The sequence below is a fragment of the Antedon mediterranea genome, chromosome 8 (genome assembly GCF_964355755.1).
Source record: "Antedon mediterranea chromosome 8, ecAntMedi1.1, whole genome shotgun sequence".
NCBI lineage: Eukaryota > Metazoa > Echinodermata > Crinoidea > Comatulida > Antedonidae > Antedon > Antedon mediterranea.
This window is the reverse complement of record NC_092677.1, coordinates 27,047,640-27,062,838: the sequence shown is the minus strand read 5'-3', so window position 1 is coordinate 27,062,838 and position 15,199 is coordinate 27,047,640. Positions and strand designations below refer to the sequence as shown.

The 15,199-nt window shown below is 33.8% G+C and overlaps 3 protein-coding genes across 4 annotated transcripts; 1 reads left to right on the top strand and 2 right to left on the bottom strand.

Moving 5' to 3' along the window:
* Positions 1–6: 6 nt before the first annotated feature.
* Positions 7–3,419, bottom strand: LOC140056485 (uncharacterized). Of its 2 annotated transcripts, none has more exons than XM_072101866.1 (7): positions 3,308–3,419; positions 2,556–2,801; positions 1,529–1,642; positions 1,007–1,121; positions 820–923; positions 532–705; positions 7–282 (listed from the first exon to the last, which is right to left on the bottom strand). In XM_072101866.1, the coding sequence occupies exons 2-7, from the start codon at positions 2,796–2,798 to the stop codon at positions 256–258; spliced, it is 777 nt and encodes a 258-aa protein (XP_071957967.1). In that variant the 5' UTR covers positions 2,799–2,801; positions 3,308–3,419; the 3' UTR covers positions 7–255. The 2 variants fall into 2 exon arrangements, with proteins under 2 accessions (XP_071957967.1, XP_071957968.1); XM_072101867.1 differs by lacking the exon at positions 3,308–3,419 and adding an exon at positions 3,056–3,074.
* A 779-nt stretch (positions 3,420–4,198) lies between these two features.
* LOC140056972 (ubiquitin carboxyl-terminal hydrolase 2-like) lies at positions 4,199–12,676 on the top strand. The gene is made up of 12 exons (XM_072102502.1): positions 4,199–4,231; positions 4,817–5,599; positions 5,887–5,949; positions 6,883–7,009; positions 7,517–7,637; positions 8,032–8,145; positions 9,240–9,408; positions 9,770–9,847; positions 10,203–10,281; positions 10,714–10,809; positions 11,056–11,179; positions 11,556–12,676. Exons 2-12 carry the CDS (start codon positions 4,967–4,969, stop codon positions 11,641–11,643), a joined length of 1,692 nt encoding a protein of 563 aa, XP_071958603.1. The 5' UTR covers positions 4,199–4,231; positions 4,817–4,966; the 3' UTR covers positions 11,644–12,676.
* Positions 12,677–12,792: 116 nt separating this feature from the next.
* On the bottom strand, positions 12,793–14,426 carry LOC140056973 (uncharacterized). Its single transcript, XM_072102503.1, has 3 exons — positions 14,248–14,426; positions 13,899–13,965; positions 12,793–13,498 (listed from the first exon to the last, which is right to left on the bottom strand). Exons 1-3 carry the CDS (start codon positions 14,332–14,334, stop codon positions 13,410–13,412), a joined length of 243 nt encoding a protein of 80 aa, XP_071958604.1. The 5' UTR covers positions 14,335–14,426; the 3' UTR covers positions 12,793–13,409.
* Positions 14,427–15,199: the final 773 nt, after the last annotated feature.

The following is a 15,199-nucleotide window of genomic DNA, read 5'->3' as shown; positions in this document are numbered from 1 at the left end:
AAAATAATGTTAATCCCTGTATTTATATCAGCCAAAAGTAAACATTCTATACTATAATATAAGTAGTTAAATAAGTACAAACAACATAGAAATTGATCAGTAAAACTTTGTTCATGCAAGAAAGAAACTTAGTGGACAGTCCATCTGAACATTCAGCTAGCAGTCAGTTGGCAAAAAGTGTATATATACTGTACATAGTTGATCCGTTTTATTATACAAAATCACCATTGAAAAGTAATTTAATTCTCAAATCTTTTATCTCTGCATCACCTGAACTCCAGACTGAAAAAAGAAATTCAGACGAATATCAAATATGATAATAATATCAGTATAATTATGTTACAATGGACGGTATGATAGTGGTAACTTCTCATGCAAATCCTTATCATATATTGTATTGTTTTAGCGTTTGGAATTACCGACCTGTTCTTGTTTCTATTGGTCAAATAAATAAATGAAATCTATTTCCCTGGGTTTTAATCCTCGGTTTTAAGCTCACTCTCCAAACTGTCAATTTTTACAAAGCCTTACCAATAAGTTGACCCAGAATTCAGTATCTGCTGACTTGTTGTCCCCGACTGTTGCCGCTGGTTGCCCCATCGGATGAATGCGGATATAATTGCCAGTTTTTGGTACCCACTCAAAAGTCACATGGTGATCTGGTGTCTCATGAATTCGAAATTTTGAATTGTTGTTTCCGGTTCCCTAAAGAAACACATTTTAAAGAATCATAAAATGCAATAACAGATCAGATTATTTATTTATTCTGAATCTGATCAAACTGCAGAGGAATTTTTGTAAGCGATCAAATATACTTACTAAACCGACTGTTAAACCCTGTATAACAGACAAATGAAAGCTGGGGTTGGATATACTGCGCAAGATGACTACGTTCATACCTTGGTTGAAGCTAGTAAAATGACCTGTGGTGATAAAAAATAACATTAGTTGATACCAATTATATGAGCTGGAGAACTGTTACTTTTACCACTAAGTAGGTACTTACACGCAGGATCATTGGCCTGGCCTAACGCATCAATGCTCCCATTTGGTAGAACTCTCAGGCACTGGCGTGTGTTCTTACTGATTAAAGAAATTACATTTCCAGATGAAAACTTGGCCTATTGAGAATAAAAATTATAAATATTTTATTTGTCATATTCTTTCAGTTGTTTATCTTAATATTAATCTAGCTGAGGTAAAATAGATAAATGCATACACAGATAACTACTACTACAGTCGTCTGTGATACTTTGTTGTTTTTTGTTTGTATACATATGTTGATTTTGGTCGAAATAAATCTTGAATTGAATTACTAACATATTGGTAGGTAGTGTCTTGTACACTAGTGATGTGAATAGCATAAAACATTGTGCACAAACGATACAAATACGGGTGAAAACATTTTCTTCTGACTTCTATTAATATATTGACATGATGGTTCATTGAGTGTCTGACTGACTGGGTCTCGCAACACAATTTAAACTACAAAACTATGGTCCTAAAATGAATATAAAAGCTCTTATACCAGTGTTGGACTTGTGGAGTAATGATCAACGGAACGATCGATAGCCCTCTCTGTGGCCCCTAACACTTGAGTTGCTCCACGCTCCAGTGATTGCATAAAACCACCAAATGCTGACTGACAAAAAAAAAACAAATTTAAAGTTAATGGTCAGTCTGTCCATTTCATGTGAAAGGAGAAAAGATAACAGAAACATTTCAAAATTTCAAAGCAAAAACTACAAAGATAGATAGGTGCTCAGCCCCCATTAGATTTCAAAATTGCAATGCAAAAAGATATCAGCAATAACAACAAATCATTGGGAAAATTTCATTATTCATTTCATAACATTTATTTACAAACTCTGATAAGCATTGATAAAAGGTCAGAGAATGAAGGCAGATAAAACATAAAAACAACTTGTGATAAGCAAGCCTTAAAAAAAGAAATGATAAATATTATTTAAAAAAAAAATAGTAACCATGAACCAAAAAATGGGATCAGTTTTTAAAATGAATCAATAAATTCTAAAATAAACTAGAGGGTTAAAGAATAAGGCTCTGTCTGACACTATGTGACAAAAAAATGTGATGTGCTCATGTATGGACATGATGATGTCATATCACTACCATATTTGGACACATCACACCTTTTTGATAGTGTATACAGAGCTTAAGATTGGGTGTTAAAGACTTGTCTCACCTCCAACTCAGTTTTAGGCCTATCTCTCGGAGGAGGCACCCTCCTTCTCTGTCATACAAACAATGACAAATGAAAACAACATAAAAAAACTTTTTTATTCATGAAATATCAAAACAATAAATTCCTGTCAATTATTTCATGAAATCGTTACTGGAGTAACAAGATGTTGTTACTGGAGTAACAAGATGTAGTTACTGGAGTAACAAGATGTAGTTACTGGAGTAACAAGATGTAGTAAAAATAAAGCCATAGCGTTTTTGTAACCATAAAAAAGGTTTACTACTATATGTACTTGTTATGCGCAATTTGAACAATTTCAAATTGTTCAAATTGCGCATAACATACTCACCCGACTTTGTGCAGGTGCCGGGCCTTTTTTGACATATGTGACACTCTGAACAGGTGCCTGGTTGACATACTGTGGTGGTGGGTTTTGGGGATACTGAGATGGAGGAGGTTGGTATCCAGACCCCTTACTTGGATCTTGAGGATAGGGTGAATAGGCTGGTGGTGGTTGGGGGTAATTAAGATTCCCAGCAGGTGGCTGTTGACTCTGTTGTTGGTAATATGGATTTGTAGGGGGTTGTGCCATTTTCTGTAAATTAAACAAAATATTTTTCATTCACAAATATGCAGTTCTGTTTATTATCTAATATTAATAATTATTTAGTTAGTAACAGAATAGTAAAGATAGGATAGGATACCCATCCCCAGAGAGAGTGGTTTTCACCACCTCCAAGCAAGCAGGGCCCAGCCAGTGCCAGGGTGGTTTTCAACAAATCCTGGTTTCCCACCTCCTCCTCCAACACAAAACCTCCCCCCCCCCCCCCCACCTACACACACACACACCAATTGTTTCTACTACTAGGACTAGGCCACTCCTCTTTCTCAGTCAGCTAGCATGTTCTTCTCCGCTCTTCATCCAGTCTCACTCCATGCATGTCAAACAGTCAGTCTCGTCCTGATCGACTAGCTAGTACAGTAGTAGTAGTAGGCCTAGCTAGCTAACTATATTAATGGTATTGTAGTACCTTAGTACGGTATTTAAATCATGAATAGGCCTCATAAGTTAATAAACTTGAATGAAATACCTTTACTTACTTTAGACCTTTGTTTCCTTTATGTACGTGTCCTCTTTTTTATAGAAAAATAGTAAAATCAATATTTCCGTTCTATTTATATCCGTGAAGAAATATTGTGTACAGTGTGTGGCATGTTCTATTCTAGTTGAAGGGGTGTCAGTCTCACTGATTACATTAACCACGTGCACAGTTATACATATTTATACATTTCGAAAATTATTGATTAACTATCCAATAATGCGTATGTTTATATACACATGAGACAAATTATTTATCTGAAAGTGCAGAGATATATCCTTTTTTAATTACCGCTACATGTTGAATGATGATAATAATGGAATAGTCTTTTGCGATCAATTAATTTTGTACAAAAAGGAATGCGACAGAATATGTTATACTTTATTAACCCGTGTATTAATTACATACAAATATGAAACGGAATATAGTTATAACAGGGATAATTTTATAGATAATATTACAATACATATACTTAGAAACAGACATAAAGCAGCAATATAATAACAATGTCATCTTTGTTACTACATTTTTTGTATTATTAACAATCACTCACGTTCTGATAGTTTCATAAAAATTAATTAATTAATCATTGTTAGAGGAAAGAATAATAATGATCACAAAATCGGCACAAAATGCTTCGTTTCTTGTGGTGGATGGTTTAATTTAATCAAAACTAATCAAAATCAAACTTATACGTATTTAATTCAATTATTTAAACTAAACTAAACTCAAGATCAACACAAAATTGAACCAAAATTAATCTCTGTCTGAGAGATCGGCTTATTTTTTTAAATCGTCATGGCAATATTGTACAGCGTAACAAAAGAGGGCCGCCTAAAATTCGAGCGGAATTCTTCGCCCTACATTTTTTGTTGTTTTCGCGGTGTGTGATGGAATGTTTTACTTACAAGATAAATAGGCCTAGGTAGGGAAAGTGTTCGTTATTTAACAATATTATGTATTTTTAAAGATTATTGTGATAAACTACGTCAGTCAAAGCTAACTAACACTTATTAATACCCAAATAAATGAATGCCAGGACCCCATATTCGTCATCAAGGAGTGAGAGATGAGTAGAGAGAGAGACGGGCCCGGGCGGGGGGAGAGAGCAGAGCATTCAGCCTGCCTTGCAGGAGATATCGGGGTCCTGGCTGGTGATCTGCCAAAAAGGCCTAGGTTAGGGCCCGGTAGTGCAGTAGGCCTAGGCGGTTTAGGCCTAACTAAGCCTTAAGGGCCTACTAGTTTTAGAGTATTTATTTATTTATTTAAATTATTATTTTTTTTTTATCCATATATTTAATTAATACCAAAATGTTATTTGTAACCTACTACTGTACTAGCATATATTATTTTTAACCTGTCACCCTGCAGGCTCATAAAATTTAAAATACTCAATATTGATGGAACGGTAAATATTTAATAATATTTAACAATAACATTAAATATTACATTTTGTTATTAATTTTGAATTAACTAGTAATAAACTAGCCTTTACACGTTTTTTTTTCAGAGCAAAAGAAGAAAACAAAAACATTTTGAAACATGTTCTCTAAAATGATGAAATTTTGAAGCTTTGTTTGTTATATTCAAAATTAAATATTACTAGTTTGTTGTGGGTGGTAATTCACCCAAAACGACATACTGGAAATGAGGTCAAGCCATGTCACGACATCAACCAACAAGTATGTTACCACGCCGCAAGGACCAGGGTCAACGCACTTTACCTGCAGGGCCTGGTCCATTAAACTCTGATGGCACCAAACTACACTGCTATAAATATAAAAGGCCAAAGGTTAATAAATCTGGGCCAGTAAAAGCTATACATACTGGTTTTGAAAACAATAATTACACTTCACATGTGGGGTCACTGTCAAACATTAAGTTGTCAAGTAAGTCGTCAAGCACTGAAAATCTCTGCAAAAAGTTTTCCAGTACAACCATCAGCTCTTTAAAAAGTAACACAACCTACAGAAAGAGTTTGTCTCCACCATCTTATGCAGATAGAAAGTTAAGTCCTTCTCCACCAACACTAAGCAACTACAAAACACGTACTTATTCACCGGTGTCAAAAGATTCTAATTTTAGAAATACATTGTCACCACCAAAGTCAACTTTAAGTAGGGATTATGATTACAACTCAGCAGCGGACTACCAATCACAGAGAAGACGCACACAGAGCTTTAACAGTGCATATAACCCATTGAATGTTCCACGTCCTGAGTCTCGTACAAGGAGATTAAGCCAATCAGAAAATCTATATTCCTACGGAGCTAATCTTCCAACTGATGCATACGTAAGTTATAAGACAAGAATCAGAAAAGATAAGAAACTAATAATACAGTGTAACACCAAAAAGAGATAGAAACAACATTAAGATGAGGCCATGCCTTTTATAACAAAAAAAAACTGCATGTCAAGTTTTATATTTTTGGTAAAAAGCAAGAAGTCTCATTACCAAAATACTTGACGTATTTTAAATTGATCTGACTTGAATGGTTTCTACAAATTTCATATACAGTAGGTATCAACCAGTGTGTTTTTAACAGTGAGGTATATAACCATTTCTAAATATATTTGTAGGGACATCGGCAGGTAAAGAAAGATTTACGAGGAAGAATAGGACTTACCAACATCGGCAACACCGTAAGTTTAGTTTAGTTTTTTAACATTGTCACTTGTATGTATCCCATGTAGTACTGTATCTTAAACAATTTAAACATGTATTGTCCCTTGAAACACACAAAAATGAAGGTCAAAATATTCTAAATTTAAATTGGCCATATCAAAGTAATATTAAATTTATTCACTTTAAGTCAAAAATTCGAGCCAAAAACAAAAAGTTTACGTAATTAACAGGTAAATTAATTTGATTACATTTCGTCTGGAAAATCGTCGTGAGCGAAAGTATACAAAGATTTCAAACCACGAGTATGCATTATGCATGATGCTAATTAGGATTATTTACAACTTGTCACGGTTGAGAAGGTGTTCTCACACAGATCGCGAGGAAGTTTTATGATTATGCATACAGAGTAGCCAAACAAGCGAGTTGTGGCTTGGTGGTTATGATGCTTGGCTACCAATCTAAGGGTCCTGGGTTCAAGTCCTGTCATATGTCAGGGTTTTTTTCTCATGACAATTTACAACTCCACTCCCAAAGACTTAATAATAAGTCTTTGTTTATGTAGAGCATCTTGTGTATATGTTTGTCTTGTGAAATTATTAAATAGTTTATCCATCCTGTAATTGGCAGGTTACTCGCTGTTGGATGAGTATGAAATAAAATAAAATAAAAAAAATTATGAGATATGTTTTGATCAAAAACTTTGACTGGAAGTCAAAGTTATTTTTTGAACAAAAAAACGTCTGTATTTCAGTTAAATGATTTTTTTTTCTACTAATTTTTGGTGAAAGTTAATAAATATTATGATACTTCAAAATGATCCACTTTTTTTTTTATATCTTTTATTTTTTATTTTTTTGGAATTAGTCAAAGGGACAATAATGAAGTTTGATAGTGTAGACCGATCATTACACAAGAAATGATTATGTGTGATCATTGATATTTATTTTCAGTGTTTTATGAATTCTGTGCTGCAGTGTCTTGGTAATTGTGATCTTCTTCAGGAGTACATTGTCAAAGACAACTATATGTTTGACATTAATGCTACCAACAGTAGGACTCAAGGAAAACTCATCAAAGGTAAGTTTGTTCATTTTGTTTTGACCTAAAGCTCTGTCTACACTATCAAACTGACAAAAAAATGTGATATATGGACATGATGATGTCATATCACTGCCATATATGGGCACATCACACTTTTTTGTCAAACTAGTTTGATAGTGTAGACAGGGCTTAAAACACTTGCCATATATAGACCTTGATTCTAAACTTGTTTAAAGTACAGGAACCTTTATTTATAGCAATACATTCAGTGTTTGACAATAGCAACTATCCCAATTCTGACTCACCTTATGGTGACCCACTGTGTCCAGTTTTAAGGAAATAATTTTAAAGATATTTTGGACTATTATTAAAATTGACCAATTTGAAAAAATTTATAAATTTTGTTGTTGTTTTTTTCAGATGGCTTTTGTTATTATGTTGTTATTTATTGACATAAAAATACCCTCATAATGTCCTCCTAAAAGCTCAACAGCAACAACATACATTCTGACATTTGCTTAATTCAAACTTTATTTACTACAGCATTTGCAAATGTCATGAAAAATCTATGGGTTCCTGCAGAAACCAGTACTAGAACAGCATTTTCACCAAAGAATTTCAAAGACTGCTTGGATTGCTACTTTGAACAGTTTAGAGGAGCACGGTAAAATATTTATTTCATTTGTATATGATAGATTATTTTATTTATTTTAATTCTTTATACTAGGAAGCCTGTTCTCCACAGTACCCAGTATGTGTGAGTGACAGTGTCTGTGTGTGTACTAGTACACATGGGTAACCCCCTACTTGTCTCGAAGGATGTACTAGGTTCTTTAAAGTGCACATGAGCTAGATGTGTACACTGGACCTACGGTTTATAGTCTTTATCCGAGAAGACTCTTTCTACCACCAGAACCATGGAGCAAGTGAGGCTCGAACCCTTGCTGATGGCTACGTAATTACGGTTCCACTGTCTTAACCGCTTGACCACTCATTAGATTTGATATATATTATCACTAAAAGTAGCTACAGCATAACATTTTTTCTTCTTTTTTTAGTCAGCATGATTCACAAGAGTTTTTACGTTATTTATTAGAAGCGTTACATGAGGACACAAACTCTGTTAAGAAACCTCCAAAATACATTGAAAATAAAACAGAAGATATGCTGAGGTATGTAAGATAAGAGAAACAGAAACATAGACAGATTCACACCCCTCCCCACCCCTATTTCACTCCACAATTCACACCCTCCCCACCCCTATTTCACTCCACAATTCACACCCCTCCCCACCCCTATTTCACTCCACAATTCACACCCCTCCCCACCCCTATTTCAATCCACAATTCACACCCCTCCTCACCCCTATTTCACTCCACAATTCACACCCCTCCCCACCCCTATTTCACTCCACAATTCACACCCCTCCCCACCCCTATTTCAATCCACAATTCACACCCCTCCCCACCCCTATTTCACTCCACAATTCACACCCCTCCCCACCCCTATTTCAATCCACAATTCACACCCCTCCCCACCCCTATTTCACTCCACAATTCACACCCCTCCCCACCCCTATTTCACTCCACAATTCACACCCCTCCCCACCCCTATTTCACTCCACAATTCACACCCCTCCCCACCCCTATTTCAATCCACAATTCACACCCCTCCCCACCCCTATTTCACTCCACAATTCACACCCCTCCCCACCCCTATTTCACTCCACAATTCACACCCCTCCCCACCCCTATTTTAATCCACAATTCACACCCCTCCCCACCCCTATTTCACTCCACAATTCACACCCCTCCCCACCCCTATTTCACTCCACAATTCACACCCTTCCCCACCCCTATTTCACTCCACAATTCTACATCCTCCATTTATTGATCTTAAAGCTCTGTCTATACTATCAACTAGTTGACAAAAAGGGTGTGATGTGACCAAATGTAGTAGTGATATGCCCAAATATGGTAGTGATATGACATCATCATGTCCATATTTTTTGTCACATAAAGTTTGATAGTGTAGACAGAGCTTTAGAAATAAGCTACTTGGCCTTATATTGGAAGGTTTTTTTTAAAAGTTTTTAGAATGAATATGACTTAGGTTACTTTAAATGACTATCTTTTAAATACTTTATTTATTTTTATTTCACCTTATTTATAGAGGGTGACCCTAAATTACAAAACAAGTCTTCTTTTAAAAAAAAGTCTGTGCATTTCATTTTAAAATTTGCACAACATTTTCTGTTTGTTTTTAGTGAAGAGGATAAGGCAAGTAAAGCCTGGAAAATCTACCTCGCCAGAGAGTCTTCATTCTTTTCTAACTTATTTGTTGGGCAACTCAAGAGTGTACTGGAGTGTAGTGAGTGTAACAATCGCTCTGTGACCTTTGACCCTTTTTGGGACTTATCGCTTCCTATCCCACGGGTGAGTGAGTTTCAAAATGTTTGTATTACTTGCATAGTTTAAACAACTGTTTACCTAGTCCTCCACCATGAACATGAAATTGGGTAAAGTTTGTGGGTTGCACTCAATGACCATGTACTAGGTCAGCGTTTAAAGCTCTGTCTACACTATCAAACTAGTTTGACAACAAAAGTGTGATGTGCCCAAATATGGTATATGCTCAAATATGGTAGTAAGTGATATGACATCATCATGTCCATATATGGGCACATCACATTTTTTTGTCACATAAAGTTTGATAGTGTAGACATAACTTTATACTTATAGATAATATAAAATTTAAAAAAGTAAGTTTATAATAATGTTTTTTTTTATTTGATAGAATATAAGTAGTGTTACCTTGATTGATTGCCTGAAAGAGTTCACAAAACAAGAGGTGCTAGATGGTGATGAAAGGCCGGTATGAAATATTTTCTTTCTAATTGTTTTTTACTATTTAACTAAACTACTAAATTAAAGTGGTGTTGAAGTGATAAAACCCAGGCATTTGCACCAAGAACATTTGTTTGTAAAGAAAAGTATGAGTTTACCATGTGATCTGTTCCAGTCCCTTCCAGTAGGCTTGAGGTGTATGGATAGAAAAGTCTATGAGTTCATTCACAATACCAAATAAAGTGATAAACTATAAATATAAAAGTCTTTATTTGGCTTTGTTAAACTTTGCATGTTTTGCAAAGTATTGTAATGTATTATTGAGCAGATATTTGACAAAATATAATTAACTGGTTACTTGATAAATTGTTTTTTTTTTTCAGGTGTGTAGCAAATGTAAAGCCAAAAGAAGATGCCTCAAGTCTTTCTCCATTCAAAGAATTCCACATATACTTGTCATTCGTATCCTTATTTATAATTTAATTTACATTTAACTCGTTGGCCACTCTTGGTCTAAACAATATTGTCCAGTTAACTTTCCAGTCACTCTTGGTCTGGCTGATAATGTCCAGTTAACTTTTCAGACACTCTCGGTGTGGCTGACATTGTCCAGTTAACTTTCCAGACACCCTTGGCCTGACTGATAAGGTCCAGTTAACTTTTCAGACACCATTGGCCTGACCGACAATATCAAGTTGTTTGTACATACACCATTGGACTGACCGGTGATGTACAGGTGTATAGTTAACTCCAGATATTTTTATTTAGAGAGATGACTTTTATCAATATTATTTTTTGTTTAAATCATGTTTACTTGTTTTGTCTGTCAGAATTTAAATACAGTGTTACTTATTATATAAATGATGTTTAGTTTTTCTTGACGTGTTCTGTCAGATTTAAAGCGTTTTTCTGGGCGATCTAAACTTTCAAACTTTGTTGATTTTCCCGTCAGTAATCTTAGTTTGGCTCCTTTTTGTTGCAGTGACACTTGTAAGTATTTAATTATTTATAAAAAAATTGGCAAATAACTGAATGAATGTGTATGAATTACCCAATTACCTTAAGCCTAACATCTCTTATTTTCTAGACATCTTATTGCTACCTCTTTGTATTATTGGGCCCTCGTGAGACAAGCTTTTGCTTCTAGTGCGAGCCCCAATTTTTTATTGTTATAACTGAATAAATGTGTATGAATTACCAAATTACCTCAAGCCTAACCACTCTCTTATTTTGTAGACAAAGAAGACAGTTACCATCTTATTGCCACCTCTAACCACTCAGGATTTACATACGGCGGTCACTACATTGCTCATGCTAAGCACGCCATACACAATAAATGGTTTTGCTATGATGACACTAGGTTTGATTACATTTCATTATTTGTTAATGTTTTTAACAAACTTATCCAATAAATAAACAACAAAATTCAGATAGTTAATAATTATTGAAGCTGTGATTATAGTGGATTGTTTTACATTTGTTCTACCATCTAATAGTATACTTACTACAGTCCCAAAACCGGACAAATTTGGGCTGGCAAAATATATCTGGTTTCCCAGAAAGTCTGGTATTGAGAATGTGCTTTTAATGGAAAAAAGGAATTGGGGACTTTTTGGACCTCAAGAAAAGTCTGGTATTGAAAGAGTTGACTGTTAGGCTGTATACATTGTCTTTGTGTAACAGCAGGTATACAATCACTGCAATTAATTTAACCCATTAAACTTAATTTTTTACAGAGTTGATGAAGTGTCCGATACCACTATTAAGTCTTCCCAGGCTTACGTTCTATTCTACCAGAAATCCACAAATTCTGCCAGGTTATGACCGTAAGTGACACAACGCCCTCTGTCGCCAAAATGGATACTGCTGAAAGTTTGGATGCGAGTGGTGATGTCAGCTTTAATTATCAGCATGAAATGATGGTTATTTTTATTCTGATTGGATGTGTATGTATGATTGAAATCAATTAGCATATCATTATATTAACATGATAAAACCTAATAAGTATGATGTGCCTTTCAACTACTGCTCATACAAATGAGCAGATATATTTTTTATTTGTAATATTGATTTTAAATTTTATTTTTTAACCCATATTTAGTATTTAAAATAATTGTACATAGCTACACATGTTTGAATTGAAATAATAATTCTACCAGTTTATGGATGTATTTATTTCCATAAAGTTTGATACCTTGAAAATTAACTTATTAAATTAATTCTTTTATTTTTATACACAAATTAAGTAGTTGGAACTTTTTATTTTGATACTTTTAAAACTCATTGTTTTAGTTATTTAAACCTATTTGGCAATCGGTGACTATAATCACTATACCGTCCATAGGTAGATAAGTTTTTAAAAATATCTTAACATTGAACATGATTCAAATCAAGGATATGATTATTAAGGACAATACCACGACTTCATCATCCCATTTAAATCAGTTATCAAAATCATCCCACCAGGCTTGTTAATAGTGCAATAGTTTATGTTTAATTGTTACAATTTTCAAAACCGAGCTTTCATTTTCTGGGTGTAATTGACGCCACTATTGAATATGGTTTCCAGAGTTGTAGATCTTTATAAACAATCGGATAAAAGTGTTGTTCCTTTGGTATGAATATTTGATTACTGCCAAACCATCCAAATGGTCTGCCATTTGTCAATTAAAAAGTACTTTAACTAGGATTGTTAGGGTGAGTTGTACTTGCAGTAATATAGTAACTAATATATAGTATTTTGTTTATAAGTGAACTTGTGTGTTATAAAACTATGCAAATTATAATTGTATCTAGATTTTGGTTTTCATTGTTGTGTATACTGTCATACTCATTTTACTTTAGCAAAATGTTTAAAGTGAAAAATCTTCCACAATAATTGCAAATTTGTTTAAAAAAAAAGAGGCACACACACATTATTCATAACAACAAAATATTTATTCAAAAAAACAAACGTAAAAACGAGCTCTTTCTTATGATAAATAAACCCCCGTCTATTAAATAATTTCAGTACATATTTAAGTTTATTTCGAAAACATTTACATAAAAGTATTTACCGTATATACGTATGGCTTCTTGTTACAAATGTAATAGTTAGCCTATACCCAAAAATATAATTTCAAAATGTAAGGGTGTGGCCCCAAGTTATTGTTTTCTTTTACATCATAATTTCAATAATAATTGGTGATAAATAAAAAAATTAATGATTAATTACTTTATAAGCATTTTGATTTTTGTTTGTAACTAGATGATTCCAGCTTGGTATGCCATATAACGACTATCACATTTATTAAGCTGCTTGTTGTCTACAACCTAGACTAATAGGCGTGCCTGTACAGCTAGTCGCAATCAAGTAATGTTCATGATTACATATTATAAAAACATATCAAATACTTAGAAAAAAGTTCTTTATTTTTATAGTGCTCATCTCTTGTTTAAAACATGTTAAACCAAGCAATTCAAAATAGTTAACTACGCATGACATGTTCACATTAATATACTGTACACAACAATTGTTCACTCAGTGCTCTGTACAAACAGACAAATTAAATTACACAGAACTTGAAGTAGTAGAAAAAATGATTGGCTTGTTATTTCTCTGGTTCATCTACTCCAGCTTGCGTCATAAGGTCTGCTATGTTCTTTTCCAAGGAATCGATGCGGGATCCCATATCATCTAGTATTTTTATTCATTAAGGATTCAAAAGAAAGATATAGCAAGAAATAATTACCCAGCTGTTTTTAATTCATTTAAAAATTGAAAACTCGCTTATTTTATCAAATTTCAGGATTTTTTTTTTATTTATTCAATTTCTGCCATAAACATAAGACAAAACAATTATAAAAGGAGGCACGGAAAGACCAAACAGGTGCTAAACACCTATGCTAGTTGGTCAACCCAGAACAGAGAAAAATAAATAAATTGCGTTCTACAATAAAAGCATCGACAAGAAAGCGATGTGGTTTATATATTTAATTGGCACAATATAAATGTTTATTAATACAGTAATAATATTTATTAGAATCAATTAAAATATTGTAAAAATATATAAATACAGTAAATCAATTTCAAAGGATATTTCTTGTAATAATTTGGTCGGACATATTTTGGAATCTGTCTTGCATTTGCTGTAAAAGTTGCTGTACCTGAAAAAGAAGAAAACAAAGTTCAGTTCTGTTAATTATTAATTTAACATAATATGAATAGGATCTTATTTACTTGTTTAATAACCTGCAATACAAGTTAGATCCTAAACTATAGAAAATGAGATCGAAATCCTAGGCCCATGTAGGTGACACTTGGCAGTTCATAATAACGGGACTATATCGCACTAAAGTGCTGTAACTTCATTTTCGTTTTAACTCTGCTAGGCCTAGGATTAGCGAAAGGTTTAGCAGCTAAATTTTGCTTTATAATAATATACTTACAAATTGGGTTAAATCTTGTACATTCTTTGGGTCTGCTGTGGCAGGTACTACTTCGGAATCCACTAGTTCTTGCTTTACATGCGACATTTTACCGTATTTAATTAGGCCAAAGTAGAACAATTCTGAAAAGCGTTTTTGTTTTTAAGTAACCACTTCCGTTTTCCAATAGACGCTTTTCTCATCTCTGTAGAGACAGAACAGTCTGCGCACGCTCATACCACAAAACGGCGCGTCGTCGGCAAAGAAGAACGTACTTAAAAAGCGGCTGAGTTCAGAGGGATACGGACCGCCGTGTATACGACGGCAAAACTTGTAGATTTACCATTTCTTTACACAAAAAAAAATGTTAGGTTTTATTTAAAAAATTGATTATTAGCATGGATAATTTTCCTCTTTATTAATTATCATTATTGGATGTGGTATATTAAAAATAAGTTATCTTGATAAATTAATTTGTTTCTGTTGTAAATAAAAAAGAAAAAAAAATCGTTGTGAAAATATAATAATTAATTAAATTAATTCTATCGCAAATGTCATGGTTTTTTTTATCATTGTTGTTGCTGATATAGAAATAGACCTATACACTTTCGAATTACACATTTGGTAATGCAAGTTACCGTAGGCCTACTATAAATATCACAATTTTCAGGATCTTACCATGGAGTAAAGAATAAGTTACTCCATGATCTTACTCATTAATGATTACGTAATAGCATCTAAGTGACAAGGTGATCATGGCACCCCAACCCCGAACCCCCTCACCATGAGGGTGATCCGAGATGAGGATATCTATGGGATAGGATAGCTAAAAATTAAATTAATAAATCCCTCCACCCTAGACACGCCCACAATGGAGAAGATGCGATGGCGGAGGAATGTATGCCTAACCTAGTATTACTGTAATCATAAATATTTTTTTAGCCCAAAATGGTATATTGTAACATTATACTAT

Coding starts and splice junctions, on each gene's coding strand:
- LOC140056485 (XM_072101866.1), bottom strand. CDS start 2,798: ATGGCACAACCCCCTACAAATCCATATTACCAACAACAGAGTCAACAG. Junction 1,122..1,528: donor ACTCCACAAGTCCAACACTG/GTATAAGAGCTT, acceptor TATTCTCAATAG/GCCAAGTTTTCATCTGGAAA. Junction 283..531: donor AATTCTGGGTCAACTTATTG/GTAAGGCTTTGT, acceptor TTCTTTTTTCAG/TCTGGAGTTCAGGTGATGCA.
- LOC140056972 (XM_072102502.1), top strand. CDS start 4,967: ATGTCACGACATCAACCAACAAGTATGTTACCACGCCGCAAGGACCAG. Junction 7,638..8,031: donor GAACAGTTTAGAGGAGCACG/GTAAAATATTTA, acceptor TTCTTTTTTTAG/TCAGCATGATTCACAAGAGT. Junction 10,810..11,055: donor TTTTTGTTGCAGTGACACTT/GTAAGTATTTAA, acceptor CTTATTTTGTAG/ACAAAGAAGACAGTTACCAT.
- LOC140056973 (XM_072102503.1), bottom strand. CDS start 14,334: ATGTCGCATGTAAAGCAAGAACTAGTGGATTCCGAAGTAGTACCTGCC. Junction 13,966..14,247: donor TACAAGATTTAACCCAATTT/GTAAGTATATTA, acceptor CTTCTTTTTCAG/GTACAGCAACTTTTACAGCA. Junction 13,499..13,898: donor CGACCAAATTATTACAAGAA/ATATCCTTTGAA, acceptor GAATAAAAATAC/TAGATGATATGGGATCCCGC.